Source organism: Thunnus thynnus, chromosome 11 (assembly GCF_963924715.1).
Source record: "Thunnus thynnus chromosome 11, fThuThy2.1, whole genome shotgun sequence".
Taxonomy (NCBI): Eukaryota; Metazoa; Chordata; class Actinopteri; order Scombriformes; family Scombridae; genus Thunnus; species Thunnus thynnus.
This window is the reverse complement of record NC_089527.1, coordinates 6,853,541-6,870,777: the sequence shown is the minus strand read 5'-3', so window position 1 is coordinate 6,870,777 and position 17,237 is coordinate 6,853,541. Positions and strand designations below refer to the sequence as shown.

Here is a 17,237-nt window from a genome sequence, read left to right as displayed (position 1 = left end):
TTTAAGGTTAGGTGACCTTCGTTGTCGTGGGTACAATAATAACCACGGGGGTTGAGATAAGGGGACAATCATGGCCAAAGTCCACTGTCAGGTTAATACCTCCGCCCACCTGTCCTCCTCTGAATGTGGAAAACTGTTGTCATAATTACTGGATGGCATCTGTCACTCAAACATAACTATGTCGTTTTTGGGTGCTTTGGGTGACAATCTCCAATGTCCATCACAAATAAACATCTGTGAATCTGCTTAGAAATCCTTAAAAATCCTTAGTTCAAGTTATCAGCTGATAGTTGTCTGTACATCCGCGGGTACATTGCAAACAGGAACTAGTGTACTGCTAATTCGGCATACTTTTAAATGGTGCCAATTTGCCAAAAATGTGAACAAATATAGACTAAAACTAGAAACTAGAAACACTCATGGTTGTTTGCCTCTGCCAATCAGTCAAGTTGCAGTTTACATCCATGTCCGTCCAGACTCACAATATTTGAGACTTTGAAGGAATTTAGTAAAAATCATAGTTTCAAGGTGGACACCCAAGATTAGTGTCAGTATCTGACCAAATGTGAAATATAGTCACAATCTTCCCTTCAGTTCCTGAGTTATGGTGTTGAATAATGGTCAGAAAAGTGTTTTTGTTATTATGATTGACATTATGATGTCACAGTGAAGTTGATCTTTTGGATATAAAATGTCATCATTATCATCATTATCAGGCATTTGTGTGAAACTTTGTCATAATTAGTGTGCCAAATCCTTATCAGTTTATCCTTGAGTCCAAGTGGACTTTTGTGCCAAATTTGAAGAAATTCCCGTTCCTGAGATATCACATTCACGAGAACGGGACGGTTGGACAACCTGAAAACATAATGCCTCCTGCTGTAGACCAGCAAACCGAGACAAGAAAAAAAACATTAGCTGATTCCAGCTGTTTCATCCAAGTATTGGCTGCTTCTCTTTTGGTTTAACACTGTTGTGTGGAGAAAGGTAACTGGAAGAAGCCATCCCGCTGTTAGAGGTGGTCAAATTAAAATGACCACAAACTAATTGCCAGACAGTAAACCTGCGGCATTCAGAGCCCCTGAAGGTTTCTGGCCTTTGGGCAGTTGGTAATCCAGCCTTGCTAGAAGGCAGAAAGTCTCCAAAACAAAAACACATGTGACATCCAGGTTATTCAAGTATTAACAGTAGCTTCTTAGCAAACATTGTCTACTTACACCCAGCAAACACAGCGACAAACAATGTTCTCCTTGAAGTTGTGTTTCTGGCCACATGACAAATGCAACTCAAATATTTACCTTCTTAGCTTCATTCTGGTTTGATCTTTTTAGCTCAACTCAAGCTTCTTTCTGTGTGGTTTGATGAGAAGGGTGAGACTCAATAAGCAAGTCTGCATCTGGGATGTAGAACCAAAATAATGAGCTAAAAGAGGCTAAAAAGAAGCTGAAAGCAACGTGGAGCGGCAGAGTAATGTGGTTTCAGCAGTAGGAGCAACTGGTTTCACATCAGGGAGTCATTTCATTCAATGTTAATATAAAAAAATATCACAGGTTTAAAAATAAAATATAATACAGATGTATGATTGAAAACTTGACCTTTAATGATGGTTCCTCCTCTCGCGTCAACTCATGCAAGTTTTTAAAATGCCAAAGCACAGTACCAAAATGCATCATCCTCCCACAGCGTGTCATAACAGTAGCATGGGGCATCATGCCTTCAATTATAGCATCCCCATTTGTCCAATCAGTGACATTTTTAAAGGGTAACTACGCACTCAAACTCTGCTGGCTCCCTCCCCATGGATGTATTATAAGAACTTGATACCCGACTCAAAGATGGTGCCTATTCAAATCGAATTAGAATTGTTTGCCTGGCACATGAGCCAAAAAAAGTTTGTGGCCCATTGAATATGTGCAGTAGTGTTTCTCCCGCTGGCCCCGCCCACAAGTTCCCGCTCAGCCTGCAGACTTTACATTGGGTTGACATTCTGGATTTTAAAAATCGCTTTTCTAGGCTTGAGGAAACTTTTACAAATATAAAACCTTCATGGGTCAAAAATTCATAATGGAAATAGTCATAATTGACCTTATTTGCAGTTCGAGGTTCCCTGTCAACAGTTTTATATAGATTTCTCTTTTATAATGGTGGTCTATGGTGAAAATGGCGGCAATACTGCAAATGACCACTGCATAAAATTGGCAGCAAGGCTGAGCGGTGGCACCATATCCAGTGTTTATTATACCCATGTCCCTCCCGCCCAGCATATTTAAAAATGCAACAGAGTGGAGGGCAACGACTGTAGGGGTTGTGGCCTTGTGGCTGTGTAGTGTGTGATGCAGAGGGTGAGGGGACATCGACTGACCACCACTCAGTGTAGTGTGAGTAGCGATGTAGAGCTGGTAGTCAGAGCTAATCGGCCATGAACAGCTGCTGTAAGACTCTCTGTGCTTCCGTGCTGGAAACACAGAGTCCACTGGAGCTTTGACAGTCACTAGAAACACATTGATGGCCCTTTGTAAAAGTTTCTGTAGGGTTCCTGTGTTGTAGCAGAGCTACAAGAGGCTCTCCGGTCGGTGTGTGTGTGTCAGTATGTAGCTGTCAAATTTTCATATTACGATTATTGTGGCCAAAAATATTACAGTCATCAATCAATCATCAAATGTTTCTGAAGCACAACTATATAGTGAAATTACTTAAGTCTTAGGGTTGAGCAGAGCAGGTGAACCCAAACGCAGGAGCTTGCAGGCAGAGCAAAGCTGAAGAATAATGTCTTTAATTCGGGTCCATGCAGGCAAAAACAAAGCTGGCAGATCAGAGCAAAACAGAATACTGAACAAACAGAAGAGAGGATCTGAAAACCAGGACTTAAATACAAACTTAACTAATGAAACAACAAGGAACAGGTGGCAAGACACAAGTGCAGGCTGGGAGCTGATTGGCTGGGGAAGACACAGGGGAGCAGGGCGGGGCTAACGAGACTGATGCAGGGCAGGTGTGAAGGGAAAAGCAAGCACAGGAACACAGGAGGGAAACGCAGAACAAACAGAAAACCAAAAACCCGAAAAACATGATAAGTAGTTTCAAAAAAGCCTTAAATGCCAGCAGGCCGAACAAAAAAAACAACTCTGTGCCACAGAGCTAAGTGGGCTGCAAAATAATCAGAGAGACATATAAACTCAAAGTCTAAAACACAGATCTGTTGCATTATCCAGAAACTGATACGTAACCACTAAACCTGCAGCTCAGTGAAACACATTCACAAAACAATCTCGTCATTAAACAAACATTCTCTCAAAAGTATTTCAGCTTTCACTTCTGTTTGCTCTTCCAAAAGCATATATATTACAAACTAGGCAGTTAAATGGCCGGACAAAGGTTCACTGCAAAGAGCAACAGTATCTCAAGTATCTCAAGTGGTTCAACAAACAGGGAAAAAAAGTCTGAGGGCATCTGGTGGAACTGGTGGAGGGACACAGAGCCAGACTGGGACAGACCAAACCATAACACTTAACACCATGATTGGCTTGGATTTAATCGTATCAAACAAACTGAACAATGAACTGTATTTTGCTGAATCCTGCAAATGGACGCACACAAAAAAACCCACCAAAAACACCACAAACAAAAGCAGGTTAGTTGTTTAAAGTTTAAGACAGTTGATTGGAAATTACTTTAAATGCAGCTCACTGTCTCTTTCTCTTAGATCGTACACGTGTTCTGATTTGTTTTGGGTGTTAATAGCTCACTTAACCATAAACTTGCCGCATGTCATTAGGTGGATTAGCTAGTGTTAGCTTAGCAAGTCATGGCCCCAGTAGTTAGATCTAGACAAACAAGGAGCCTGTTGCAACTGTGTCTGTGTTTCACCGGTAAAAATGTGTTTTCAAAACGGCGAGTAAAGACAGGAGAGCCGTGCTGTGTTCAAGGCGTCCTCGGAAAAACGACGATAATGACGGTAATGGAAACGGTTGGCGGTATTGTTACCAACAGAATGTTTCATCACAGTATATAGTAAAAACGGTAAATACGTCACATCTCTAACGCCAACATGAAGCTACGTGATTATGTGTACATTGCAAAATTAATAATAACTTAGCGTGTTGTTCCCCTTTTAATGCTGGAACTCAGTATGACGATTGTGTCATTGATCCAGCTGTCGTCAGTACTATCTGAAGATTGATTAGATGGTAACGTGTGAAAGCAGCTTCATTCATCAAAATCCCAAAGACTTTTGAGAATATGAGTAATAAAAAGTTAAGTTTGGTAAGAATCTAATTTATGCTTGTCTGTCTAATTTGAATTTTTTTTTTTTTTTTTTATAAAATGCTCAATGACATTTTAATGTTGACACCTCTCTGCCAAAGGCTTCTGCTCCAGCTGTAAATGTCCCTTAAAGACCATGAAAGCTCAGAAAGCATTTAATGAAAGCATCATGCAGCCTGTCATACTCCATTAAATACTCAGCAGAACACTCTGGTGCTTGGCAGGATGTGTTTTGTTGGATTTGAAGGGTAGTTACAGTTAGGATGCTAAACTAGAACCTGAATATTACCTCCCGTTAGACCCATATATATAAAAATAATGGCATTTCCCATTTAATACAGAAATTGCTTATTAAGCTGTAAACTTGGGATTGGCCAGGCTTACCAGTAAGTGTTTGGGTTTTTCAAAAAGGTCATGAGGAGAATACATTTAGACACTCCGACAAACAAAGACTCGTCCAATTATCAGAGTTGCTTTAATTATTTATCCATCCGTCAGGAAAACTGAAGCATGGCAACATTGATTAAAGTAGTTTTTATCTTGAACACTTTGTCTTTGCTTATTCATTCCTCTTTAGTTTTCTCTCCTGCGAAGCGCATTTGTATTCCAGACTTGTTCATTTTCCCATTTTGTTCTCCTCTCCCTCTCTTGCCTTGTTTTCATCTCAATTTTCACACACTTCCCCCCCCCCCCCCCGTCTTTGTGCCTTCACTCTAAATATCTCTCTCTCCTTTTTTATTGTTCCGACAAACTTTGAGCCGAATCTGTCGTTATAACAGCGATCAAGGTCTGCTCACTCTGCGCTGCAGTAATCATCCACAACATTTTATTTCATTGATTTCAAGACAGTATGGTACAACTGGTACAATACAACATATGCACGTATTTTATTTTATTCTGTTTGACTTTTCTGTTTCTTCTGTGCTCAGCGGGTGACATAAACAGTCTTCTCTTTATTGTGTGAATTTTCATTTGCTCCTTTTATCTTACAGCACTGAGAGCACTTGAAACTTTTATTTTAGAGCTTTAGAACAGTTTTCTGTAGCACACTGTGGTATATTGTCAGTGTGTGATTTATGTTACTGTGGTTTTATGGTGTGTGTGTGTGTGAATAGAGAGAGATGTCAGTGTGATGTTCATTTGAGAGGCAGCTGTTGAGGTCCCTGCCTGGGCTTGCAGTCATTGTATTTGTCCCACATTTGGCTGATTTTCACACATCTCACTTCATAATGAAGCCTCTCAACACAATCAATAAAACAATCCTCTACAGACGAATCCGGGTTCCAGGCGGAGGTAGAAGGCGGAGGTTATTCTGATTAAAATGCAAGAAATCATGGTATTTGATGAATTAAATCATAAGACAGCAAGTTATTCCTGCTGGGTAAAATTAGCACACAGCACTTTCATATCCAGACTGTGGAGGTCGGGTCGAGACCTAATTAATTTTAGACTAGTGTTTAGGGACTGAATAATAATAATATACTGCCAGCCGCGATTAACACAAACATCTCTGCTTTCACTGCCAATGTCAATGTGTTCAGTTGCACTCTGCCACCGCAGCACAGCACATAAATCAGCCGCCGTATTCGTCTATATCAGAATCGGATTTATCTTTATTGGCCAAGTAGTTTATACATACAGGGGATATATTGAAGGTATGACTATATACAGGTGAAACTGTTTCTGTGAACTATAAACAGGATACAAATGGTGCAAAGAAGTGAAGAGTGCTGAGATAAATATTAAATGGTAAAAAATGTACTTTATATGCATATGGTATGCAGCCTGTTCAAATATACAGTAATGAGTGAAATTTATTGCACATTTTGTATTTTAAACTAAATAAATATGTATAATTTGAAGGTGCAGTGGGTCTTATAGTGTTCCAGGGTTATTTCAGAGCCACAGCGAGTTAACTGTTCATAAGTGTGACGGCGAGGAGGAAGAAACTGTTCCTGTGTCTGGTGGTTTTGGTGTACAGTGTTCTGTATTCCCTACCAGAGGGGGGAAGTTGGACCAGGTTATGTCCAAGGTGTGAGGGGTCTGCAGTGATTTTCCCTGCACGTTTCCTGATTCTGGAGGTGTACAAGTCCTGGATCGTGGGGAAGATTGGCACCAATAATCTTTTCTGTAGACCTGATTGTTCGCTGTAGTCTGCTCCCTTTCAGTTTGGTGGCCGATCCAAACCAGACAGTGATGTGGATGTCAGCAGCTCCTGAGGCACTTCCAGAGCTGGCGCAGGAAGTACCTTCTCTTCTGGGCCTTTTTGATCACTGTGTTGATGTTGGACTCCCACTTCAGGTCCTAGGAGATTGTAGAAAGCACAGCACTGTCTCAGCTGTGAAATCCCAGCTGAGACAGGGGGGGTTCGTGGGCACCTCCTGAAGTGTCATCTCCACAGTTTTGAGTGTGTTCAGCTGATTGGTGTGACCACACCACAGGGCCAGCTGCCTTGCTGTGAACCAGGGCTTATTGTTATTGAAGGTGCAGAAAGTTTTGGTGGGAACACACATGTCCTCACAAAAGCCGATGTAAGATGTCACAATGTCAGTAAGTTGGTCCAGGTGTGTAGCTGCAGCCTCAGAAACACTCCAATCCCCACAGTCAAAGCAGGCCTGCAGCTCCAGCTGCAGCAGGAACAGAGCAATATGCGTCCTTTGATACTGTGTATCAGTGGTCCAGTGTGTTTTTATCCCTGGTGGGACATTTATTCTCTGGTGGATCTGTATTTTGGCTGTTCATGGCTGAGGTTTACTTTGTTAAAATCCCCAAGGACAATGAGAAGGGACTAGGGATGATTATGCTCCATACTGGTTATCTGGTCAGCCAGGTGTTTATAAGACCTCACTAACACAGGCCTGAGGTGGGATGTAAACACTGACCAGAATAAAAGTATAAACTCCTGCGGTGAATAAAACAGTTTGCAGTTGATGAAAATATTCTCTAGGTGAGGGGCCCATATTTTCCTTAACATTTTGACATCTGTATGCCAACGTTCATTTACGTAGAAACAGATTCCGCCTCCCCTCGTTTTCCGCATCAACTCCAGGTCCTCTTGGTGGAGTTGGACGCCTGACAGATGTACAATACTGTCAGGGTTGAACTCACCAAGCCAGGTTTTGGGGGCAGCAGATCCAGAAAAATCCCTGTTTGTTCTGTTGATGAGCAGCAGTTCATCCGTTTTGTTGGAAAGGAGCGGGAGCGGTGTTCGGAACCATCGCTGTTGCAGCTTAACCAGCGCTCCAGCACGCTTCCATCTTCTGCATCTCCTCCAAACCCCCACAAAGTTCCCCACTGATCCAGGGGGTCAATGTAGACATTGTGGAGGACTACAAGTGCTTGAGAGTGTACATCAATAACACACTAGACTTGGCTAAGAACACTGAAGCCCTTTATGGGACAGAGCTGTGTCTACTTTCTGAGGAGGCTGAGGTCCTTCAACATCTGTCAGACAATGCTGAGGATGTTTTATGAGTCAGTGGCGGCCAGTGTTGAGGGTAGCAAACACCAAAAAACTCAACAAACTGATCCAGTGATGTTGTGGGGGTGGAGCTGGACTCTCTGGCGGCAGTGTCAGAGAGGAGGATGCTGTCCATGTCACGTATCATCTTGGACGATGTCTCCCATCCACTCCATGACGTACTGGGCAAGCACAGGAGTACATTCAGTGCAAGACTTATTTCACCGCAGAGCGCCACAGGAAGTCATCCCTGCCTGTGGCCATCAAACTTTTCAACTCCTCCCTCAGAGTGTCAGACGCTCTGAGTCAATAGACTGACCCTTAGACTTACTTCACCCATGTCAGCAGCTTCATAACCCCATAATTTATTAATAATTTATACTTTCCAACTGCTGATTTAATAGTACAATAATGTTGTGCAATAATTCAACTGTGCAATACTCTAGTGTTCTATATGTATACTGCATTAACACTGTATATTTCATCTAATATTTCTTATTTATTTATTTATATTATTCTTGCTCTTGAACTCATTTACAGATCCCATTTCTGAGCCTTATTATTTACACTGTTGTTACATATACATATACATACACTGTAATATGATGCACATATTTTTTTTTTACACATTTCTTATTTTTTATTTCTATTTTTCTTATAATTTCTCTATGCTTATATATATTTCTCTTCTAGGAGCAACAGTAACATGACCCAGTTTCCCCTCAGGATCAATAAAGTATTTCTGATTCTGATTGTGAGTGCTGCTGCTCCTCCTACTAAAATCTCAGAAAAAGTTTCTGGGTGTGAAGACCTTTGAAAAAGTTTGTAGACTGAACTGTTGAATATTCAGCGGTTTTTTCCCTGGTGAATAAAATGAAAGCGAGAACTGAAGACCACACAAATAAACAAAAACAGAAGAAATACTAGAGAGCACAACACCCAGGCTGCCATCTGAGGCGACATCTTGCTTCTTCGCTTTCAACGGGTGACATTTTTAATCAGTGAAGATTTGGAGAAACTGATGCGTGCTTTTGTCTCTAGCAAGCCGGACTACTGTAACGGACTGCTGGACTTCTGGACAGGTCCAGTTGATCCAGAACGCTGCTGCTTGACTCCTAAAAGACTAAAAAAATTAGAGCTACACACTACACTACACTAGTACTCAAGTCACTAAACTGGTTGTTAGTGTGTTAAAGAATTGACTGTCAAGTATTACTGCTTGTCCATAAATGGTTCATCAGATCTTCTCATACAGTATGAAGCTTCCAGAGCTTTCAGGTCAGCTGCTTCTGGTCTACTTGTGGTTTCTAAAGTTAAACATGGTGAAGCTGCTTTTAGCTTCTGTGCTGCAGCTCACATCTGGAACAAACTACCCGAAGTTTGCAGACTAGAAACAATGCAAACTGCTTTTAAATCATTATTGAAAATGCATCTATTTGCTTTTTTATTAAATTCTAAAGCTGCACTTCATAATTTTATCCTTATCGCTGCCTTTTAAAAGCTTTTTTACTTTTATCGAATTTTATCTATTTTACTTTTCTATTACTTTTATTTGCTTTTTTTTAGTCCTTTTGTTATTTTTATTGTTGTTATTCCTGCTCTCATTCTTTTGCACTTTGAATAAATAAACCTGCCTTGCCAACGCCAGATGTACTGATTGCATAAACAGTATATAGAATCGTATTTTTTTGAATGAAATGGAAAGAAGCAATCTCGCAAAATTAAAAATAAATACATACTTAGTCGACTGTTTTCATGTCACAGTGCAGAGAGGTCAAAGATTATTTTTGTCACAAAATCACATGTTGGAGCAGAGCAGATGTGTTGGCAAAGATGGACATTACCTCCTGTTTGCATTGTTTAAAGGCCACTGGTCCAAAACTAAATCTGTGATGATGAGGCAACTGCGAGTGACCCTGCTAAGCAACAACATGCATCGCTGTGGTAACGGTTGATGGTTGATGTTTTCTAACTGGTAGAGGGCAGCGTGCTGATGGAACCGGCCTCTGGCCCCACAGTCCCACAGTGAGGCTGTGTTTGTACATGTTGAGACCTGTCATGTGGCTGCAGTGCTTTGTGAAAGATGAGTGTTGCACCAAATGGTGGAAACTGTAACATCCATAAAAATGCAATGCTTTAAAACACACTATAATGTAGTTGTTGTTGTTAGATATAAGTGTTTGGTACTTGTCAACAACTATAAATCCTCCTGTGGGCACCGGCTGCTGTATAAACAGATAAAATGACAATATAGTAAAACACAGTTGGAATAATATACAATTTAATTAGTCTTCATAGTGGAAGTTATTGTTGACAAATACTACACATTAATTAACACTTAAAATGTCCTTAAATATGCTTATAATGACATTATAGTGTGTTATAAACCATTTATTAAATGTTTGTATACTGATTAAAAACACTAAATAGGGGACTTGAAGTTTGGTTTTTACCTGAAACAATGTTACGGTTCATGTTTGGTTAGGTTTAGGAAAACATTGTGGTTTGGGTTAAAATGACTACTTCCTTATGCTGTTTGTGATTTTCGGTCATTTATGTACTTTTATGAAATAACATGGTCAGAGTTCCAAAACTAGAGGTGAACATATGTAAAAATACTCCCTGTAAGACAAAAACCAGGGCTGCAGCCCTCTATTAACGCTTTGTTGCATTTAAATGTAAATCATGCAAAGATAGTCCAGTGGAGCCCCAGAATAAAAATATAGCAGTTTAAACTTTGGACACCTTAGTCGTCATGGTCAAAAAGATAAAAGAGCAGCGTTCTCTTGTGTTAAAGTCAGACGTTTTGTTGACCCATCCATCCGCCCCGACCTCCTCCCTACATGGACTTTGTTGCTTTATAATAACGTCATCTGATTTCCTCTTTTTTCATAATCACTCCGGCCGCAAGAGGGCTTCTGTAACGTGAACACAAACATATGTTGTTTTGGGGCACTCGCATAAACGACTGATCCTGTCCTTTTTTCCTTGGGAGGACAGTCTTGGAAGCTCTGCCCAGAAGGAGAGAAAAAACCTGAATATACCATCAATACTGGCCTGCAACCTTGTTTTTTTAATACTACTCCCACTAAGGCTGATTAAAACTCCCTTGCTGCAAGGAAAGCTTTTCATTGACAACATAGTCAGTGTTCACACCTCTCTATTAGTTGCACTTTTGAGACATTACAGTAGATCAGTCTAAAAAGTGTTGTTTTGGTCCTTTCAAAAACCCAAATTTAAGTGCCCTTCAGGTTGCTAAAATTCTCAAATTTCCATAAAAATACTGAGGACATGTCTTTAGAGAACTCAGTGTTAACTACAGCCACTGAATACTTTGCATCTTTGAAAAAGCACAAACTCAGACATGGCCTGCAGTTATCACAGCTTGCTGACGCTTGAGATTAGCATGAAGAGAGAATCACTGCTTCCAACTGAATAGCAACTCCTCTAAAATCTTCACACAGGTGCTTATAACTCCCAATAAACACCAGTGAAAACAAACACTAAGAGAGATTTTTATCACCCACATTTCACTCTTATTCTTTTTTCCTTAAATGACATTGGGATAAATAATTATAAATAAATGTGTTGATATATCTGTGTTCCTCAGCAGAAATGATGCCTCAAGCCAGATAATTTTGTGAATGTTGAAAGGATGTTTAGTCACAGCATTATTCCCTTTAAAAACACTGCAGGGAAAGAGATAAACACCACATTATAGAAGGAGGATGTTGTTAGTCCTTTCAAAGACTAACAAACGCGGCAGATAAATCAGTGGGAGGGCTCAGCAGCCAGAGACGCCATCCTGTGTCCTGGAGGTCGATGAGCTGTGTTTCACTTTTCTAAATCAATTGTAAACAAAATGTACTTGGTGCACAGTGTGTACACAGTGTACTCACAGGTGTGTGGTACAGGCACTCCGGGTAATTTTCCAGAGCAGACTAAGAAAGAGTCCATCGCAAAACCCTCCATGAAACAACTTCTTGTACAGATTAAACAAATGAAATATAATCTTCTGTGTACGATAGCATCTGTTCTGTAAATCACCTGTCCTGTGTTCTCCTATAATAAAAAATAAAATAAAATATGAAACCAAAAATAGAAATTTATATTTTCAATTCTGTGATTTGATGATTTTGCCCAAAGAACCGTTGTTTCGATGCAGCAGATCAAATCTGAAATAATGCGATTACGTGGCGTTCTATCATTGGCAGAGCAGACGGTCACACTGAGCCTGATTGCATCCTGCTACACAACACAAGAGCCACAGACTCTGAACAACAACCCACATTAGCTTTCCTGCTAAAGTCTCCTTCTTATCTAACTTACAAACATGAAAACACGTCTTGTCCTGCACCTTAGCTTGTTGAATGAGTGAGCAAACACACATTCACCGGGTAAAAATGCACCGCTGACGTCAGTTAGCAGTAGCTAATTAGCTGCTCAGCTGCAGCATGTAAACATACCTGAAAATGTCACTTTTCTGTTAGCGACACACTGTCTGTCCATGACGTGTATCTACAGCAGTTATGTATGATGTATCAATGCCTGCCAGCTCAATAGACGACCAATATGAAAAAGAAAAACTTTTGACAGGATGCTTCAAACTTTGGACTTTGAGTAAATGGGTGCCATCTTTGTGCCGGGTATCCAGTTCCTACAATACATCTATGGTTCCCATCTTTGTGCTAAGCTAACCAGCTGTTAGGTCGAGCTTCATATTGAACATGGAAACCTGAATATTGATCATCTTATGTAACTCTTGGCAACAAAACAACTAAGTGTTATATCAAACAATTCTTTTAAAGTCACGTTTTTTGTTGACTTGCTTTTCATCTTTTGTGTTTCTGACTCAGGTCTCATCGTACTGTCCTTGATGGTGTGCTGGCTTCCCAATCAGATCCGTCGTCTTATGATGGCCACCATGCCCAAGTCCGAGTGGAGTGATTCCTTCTTCTTGAGCTACATCACCCTCCATCCTGTGGCCGACAGTTTCTTCTACATCAGCTCGGTCCTCAACCCTTTCCTTTACAACCTGTCCTCCAGGCAGTTCAGGGAGGTCTTTATGCAGGTGCTGCGGTGCCACCTCACTATCGAACACATCAACAAGCGCACTGTGAAGAGCTCCAGCGCTGCCTCTGCACGCTCCTTCCGGCCCCTGCTGTTCAAGTCGCTGCATCGCGGCCGGGGGAACCAATCCACGATTTCACAAGAGAAAGCTCCTCCCACCTTCACAACGTTTCAGACGCAAAGGGACTCAGGAATGGATTCAAATACTCAATCTCTCAGCCTGACGGAAGACGTGGATTCAGCTGTCACAGGAAGGACAGATCTATCATCAGAGACTGAAGTATAATGTGCTGTACAATTTAATGCAACACAGTAAACAGTAAAACAAAGATGGCAGAAATAGCTTTTTCCAAGGACTCTTGTGCTGTGCCATCTGCAACAAATATACAGATATTCCTTAGACACAGTAAACACATTACAAAGAGTTAAGTTAGAAATTTCCATAACAGATCACACTCAGCTGACAATTTGGCACAACAGAAAGCTCAATGGGACTTCTCAGAGAGACATTTGTCAGAACATGATTGTACAAAAGCTCAAATATTCAGTTAGGAATGAAGCTTAAAGGTGAAAGTTAAAGATACTCGGTGGAGTTTGTGACCACTAGAGGGACTACAGAACAATGTTTTCATGTGCAGGTTTTGTTTGTAACAGAAACATTAAGACGCCTCAGGAACATCGCTGATGTACACCAGCCCGAAACCTTTTTTTTTCTATAAACAATCATTACAAAAGAAAACGTCTGTGAAATGATGAATAAAACTTTCTTTAAGGTCCAATAAAAAGTCTTGAAGAGCCATTCAAAACAGTTTCATGTGTACGGGGAGCCAGATGACGTCTGTAAAAATGCAAAAGCCTGAAAAACATTTTCGGTGAGCAACTTTCACTGGAATCAACTGGTATTTTATGCTTTGAGTGAATAACCAATCAGTGTCCCAATGATGTAATGCAGTTATGTATGTGAAGTTGATATATTGATGGATGTAAAAAATAAAGGAGTAGTAAACTGCATGTTGTTGATGTAGAGAAGGTATTAAGACATTAAGGGCGTTTTCAGACCTGTTCTCTTTAGTTCAGTTGTATCGGACTCTAGTTTGTCTTCCTCTGTGGTGCAATTTGTTTGAGCAGATCTGAACACAGTAATCGCACTCCAGTCCGGACCAAAACAACCGCAAGGAGGACCTTTAGAGGAGGTGGTCTCGGTCTGGACCCAAATGAACTCTGGAGCGGTTTGTATGTGGTGGAAATGTGATCCAACATCAATCCGACACAACTATTAGGCGAACTCTGCAAGTTTGAGTTAAACAGCTCCTGTAGCATTTTGGTTCGCTTGGATTTTTCGCTGTGTGAAAAGAAACCGAACCAAAAACCAACTGATTCGGACCAGAGCAAGTTAACTTTAGGTTTGAAAACGCCCAAAGAGTGACAAAACCATAAGCATATCATCAACTAGGGCCGTCTTTGATCACAGTATTCAGTTGTCTGTATGTAAACTATGTGACATCATAGCACTGACAGTCGTGGCGGTGAAGCATTAAACGCAGCAATGCATCAGCAAAGACGGGCAAGTAAGCTAATGTAAACATGGACCCAAGCAAATATTTAAAAAACTGGCTTTGTGAATCTTTTATGAGGAAAGAAAAGCATCATTTTGTGAACACCAAATGTAAACAAAACCGTGTTTCTTTACAAGAAAACTCCACAGAGTACCTTTAAGATCAAATCACTTATCTACATTAACTGCTCAAATCAGCAAAGCAGACTGTTTTTTTTTTTTTTTTGATTACATACAACTTTTTAGCACATCACATCACCTCATATGTTTGGCCCTGAAATAATCTCTGTACATCCAAATCACTGCACAAAACACACCTGGTTCCCTAATCACAGGTAACACGTATATCTAAAAGGATAACGTTAGAACTTCTTTCAGAGTCATAAAGTCCAAAGTGGCCACAGTGCAAAATTCCCAAAATTCCTCATACTATCACATTTACTGCACTACTGTCCCTCCACCTCAATGCAAACTGTATTGATTTCAGTTATTAGAGGGTGTAAAGAAGATGTGCTAAGTAGTTTCAAAGAGGTTGCGTGTATTAACAAGCTTTATCTACAGCATTTTTGAACAGACTGCAAAAGCTGTTACAGAACTAGTGGAAGAAAAGCTGCAAACATGATGTTATTATACCTGTTAGGTGGTATATAATATAATATAATATAATATAATATAATATAATATAATATAATATAATATAATATAGCTGTAGGTGGCTTTAATATAATCTCTGGTATGTTTTTCTTTATCTGGTAGTATTTATCCAGACTGCAGTTTTCTTTAACCAGTCTCACATATAACACATTATCATTATCATACATCTTTTTCAGTTCATAAATACTCATACAACTGTTGATTGTTCCACATAATTGTATTTATACAGAATAAATCACGGAGTTGTTTATTCTGGAGATATTTTTTCTAAGGCTCAGAGAATGAATGATGAATTCTTCTTCCCTGCAGTATGTCTTATTTCATCTTACAGTATAATAAATAAAGACAAACGAGAACGAGTCGACTGCTTCTCAACAAAATATAGAAGTTTCATCCACAGCAGCGTCCTCCGCCTCGCCTCACCTCACACAGCTCCAGCATGAGATGATCAAACCTGCCAGTGCAGTGTTGTTTTTGTTGCTTTTTTTGACATTTGGAAAACAAGCTTGAAGAGAACAAATACTATACAAAGCGTCCTCACATTTCAAAGTATGCATTCTTCATCTGTCTCAGTTAATACAGTTCCAGTTCGGGTCTTCTCTACCGTTAGAGGTGCAACATTTTCATCTCAGTGTGTGAAGGTCTGTCAGCACAGACTGCAAGACAGCAGGAGGAGAATGAAAAGGGAAAACACAGGGAGCTGCGGTTTGGTCAGGGTAATGGCGGCGGACGGTTGGGGTCGTTTCTTCTGGCGTGGTCCATTACACAGCGGCGTGTTACAGCAGGTGATGCACACTGAGTTGAGCTTGCCGGTGCAGAACTGCTGGTAGCCAGAAGAAGCTATGAGACAAGCTCCTGATGAGGCGCAGGATTTGCGGTAGTGTATCCCTGAAAGAAAAAAACGACACAAATGGGAGCGTTAGGCTCATAATCAGAGGATTAGAGGTTGTAAATGTGTGTGTGTGTGTGTGTGTGTGTGTGTGAAAGAGAGCGAGAACAAAGAGAAATTGTGAGATTTGTGCCTGTAATTGAGGATAAATATGATATATTATTTCATCAAGGGGATCCAAGCTTAAAGGGAAACATGATTTTCAACATCTCCATATCATTGGGCTCCGTTAACAGTCCTAACACTCAGCTGTCTTTGTTGTCTGTAAAACACTCAAGAAGCTCTTAAAGAATTTGCATAAAATTGTTATTGTATAATCAGTCCATGAATGAGGGAAACTACAACTCTTACATCTTGTGTTTTAGATACTTTGATGCTATTAGTGCAAAACTGTTACTGACAGTCACATGACTGGATGTGTCTTCTGGGTATATTATTTACAATAAGTACAGTATTTACAAAAAACAGAGGATAAATAAATAAATTAAATGAAAAACCATCAGATAAATAGATAAAAAGAACAAACTTAGATAAATAGATCAACCTGAGAGGTAAGAAAAATGTCCAGATTTATGAAAACTGTGAAAAATTGGCTGATACGAGTAAACAATATGGAAAGAGAGAGAATGCAAATATTACTATTCAAGAACTATGTCAAATATAAATAAACATATAGACACAAGAAGGAAATTAAATAGATTGAGAAGATTAAAGGTATGAGCAGCTAATATGATTTAAACATGGTAAATAAAATGGAAATAAGTGCTGGTCTCAGTGGACCTCCCTTCTTATATCCTGAAGAAATTTATAGATAAAACTTAACTTCAGGTTTAATGCAGCCAAAGTGGTAACCAGCACTAGAGTGTAGTGATTTACTGTGTGGACTGGTTATGTCCCACAGCAGCGTCCATCCTGAACACTGTGCATATGTTCATGACATGTTTCATGACTGGAGATACACAAGTTTGGTGTTTGAAATCTGGACTGAGAATTGCTCTTCATGTGTCAGACTGCCACTTGGCTCAACTGTGTCTCCTATAGTAGAAATTACATTTGAATACTAAATTATTTTCCTAACTGCATTGCATTGGCTTATCACTGCCTGGATTATGTTTTTTTTTTTTTTTTAAATGAATGAAGCTCTACATTTATAGTCTGAATCCTGCTTGTTGTTAGTTTTAAGCAACAAAATCCCTTTGATTAGTGAAAGATCATGGTTTCATTTAAATGTCAATACATTTTTGCTTCAAGTCACTGCAGACTTTTTTTTTCTGTATTAAACTAAAACCACAAACTTTCCTGTAACTGTAACCAAATGCTTCCGGTTCCTAAACATAACCATAAAA

General features: G+C 39.9%; 2 protein-coding genes across 3 annotated transcripts in view; one reads left to right on the top strand and one right to left on the bottom strand.

Annotated features, from left to right (window-relative positions):
* Positions 1–13,588, top strand: part of gpr39 (G protein-coupled receptor 39) — a 42,402-nt gene extending 28,814 nt beyond the window's left edge. Inside the window, exon 2 of the mRNA XM_067602952.1 lies at positions 12,580–13,588. Within this exon, the coding sequence (XP_067459053.1) occupies positions 12,580–13,079 (500 nt within the window). The 3' untranslated portion in view covers positions 13,080–13,588. The remainder of the gene's footprint in view (positions 1–12,579) is intronic.
* A 1,431-nt stretch (positions 13,589–15,019) lies between these two features.
* Positions 15,020–17,237, bottom strand: part of LOC137192354 (ly6/PLAUR domain-containing protein 1-like) — a 29,496-nt gene continuing 27,278 nt past the window's right edge. For both annotated transcript variants that reach the window (XM_067602954.1, XM_067602953.1), the window contains exon 4: positions 15,020–15,890. In XM_067602954.1, the coding sequence (XP_067459055.1) occupies positions 15,649–15,890 (242 nt within the window). In that variant the 3' untranslated portion in view covers positions 15,020–15,648. The remainder of the gene's footprint in view (positions 15,891–17,237) is intronic.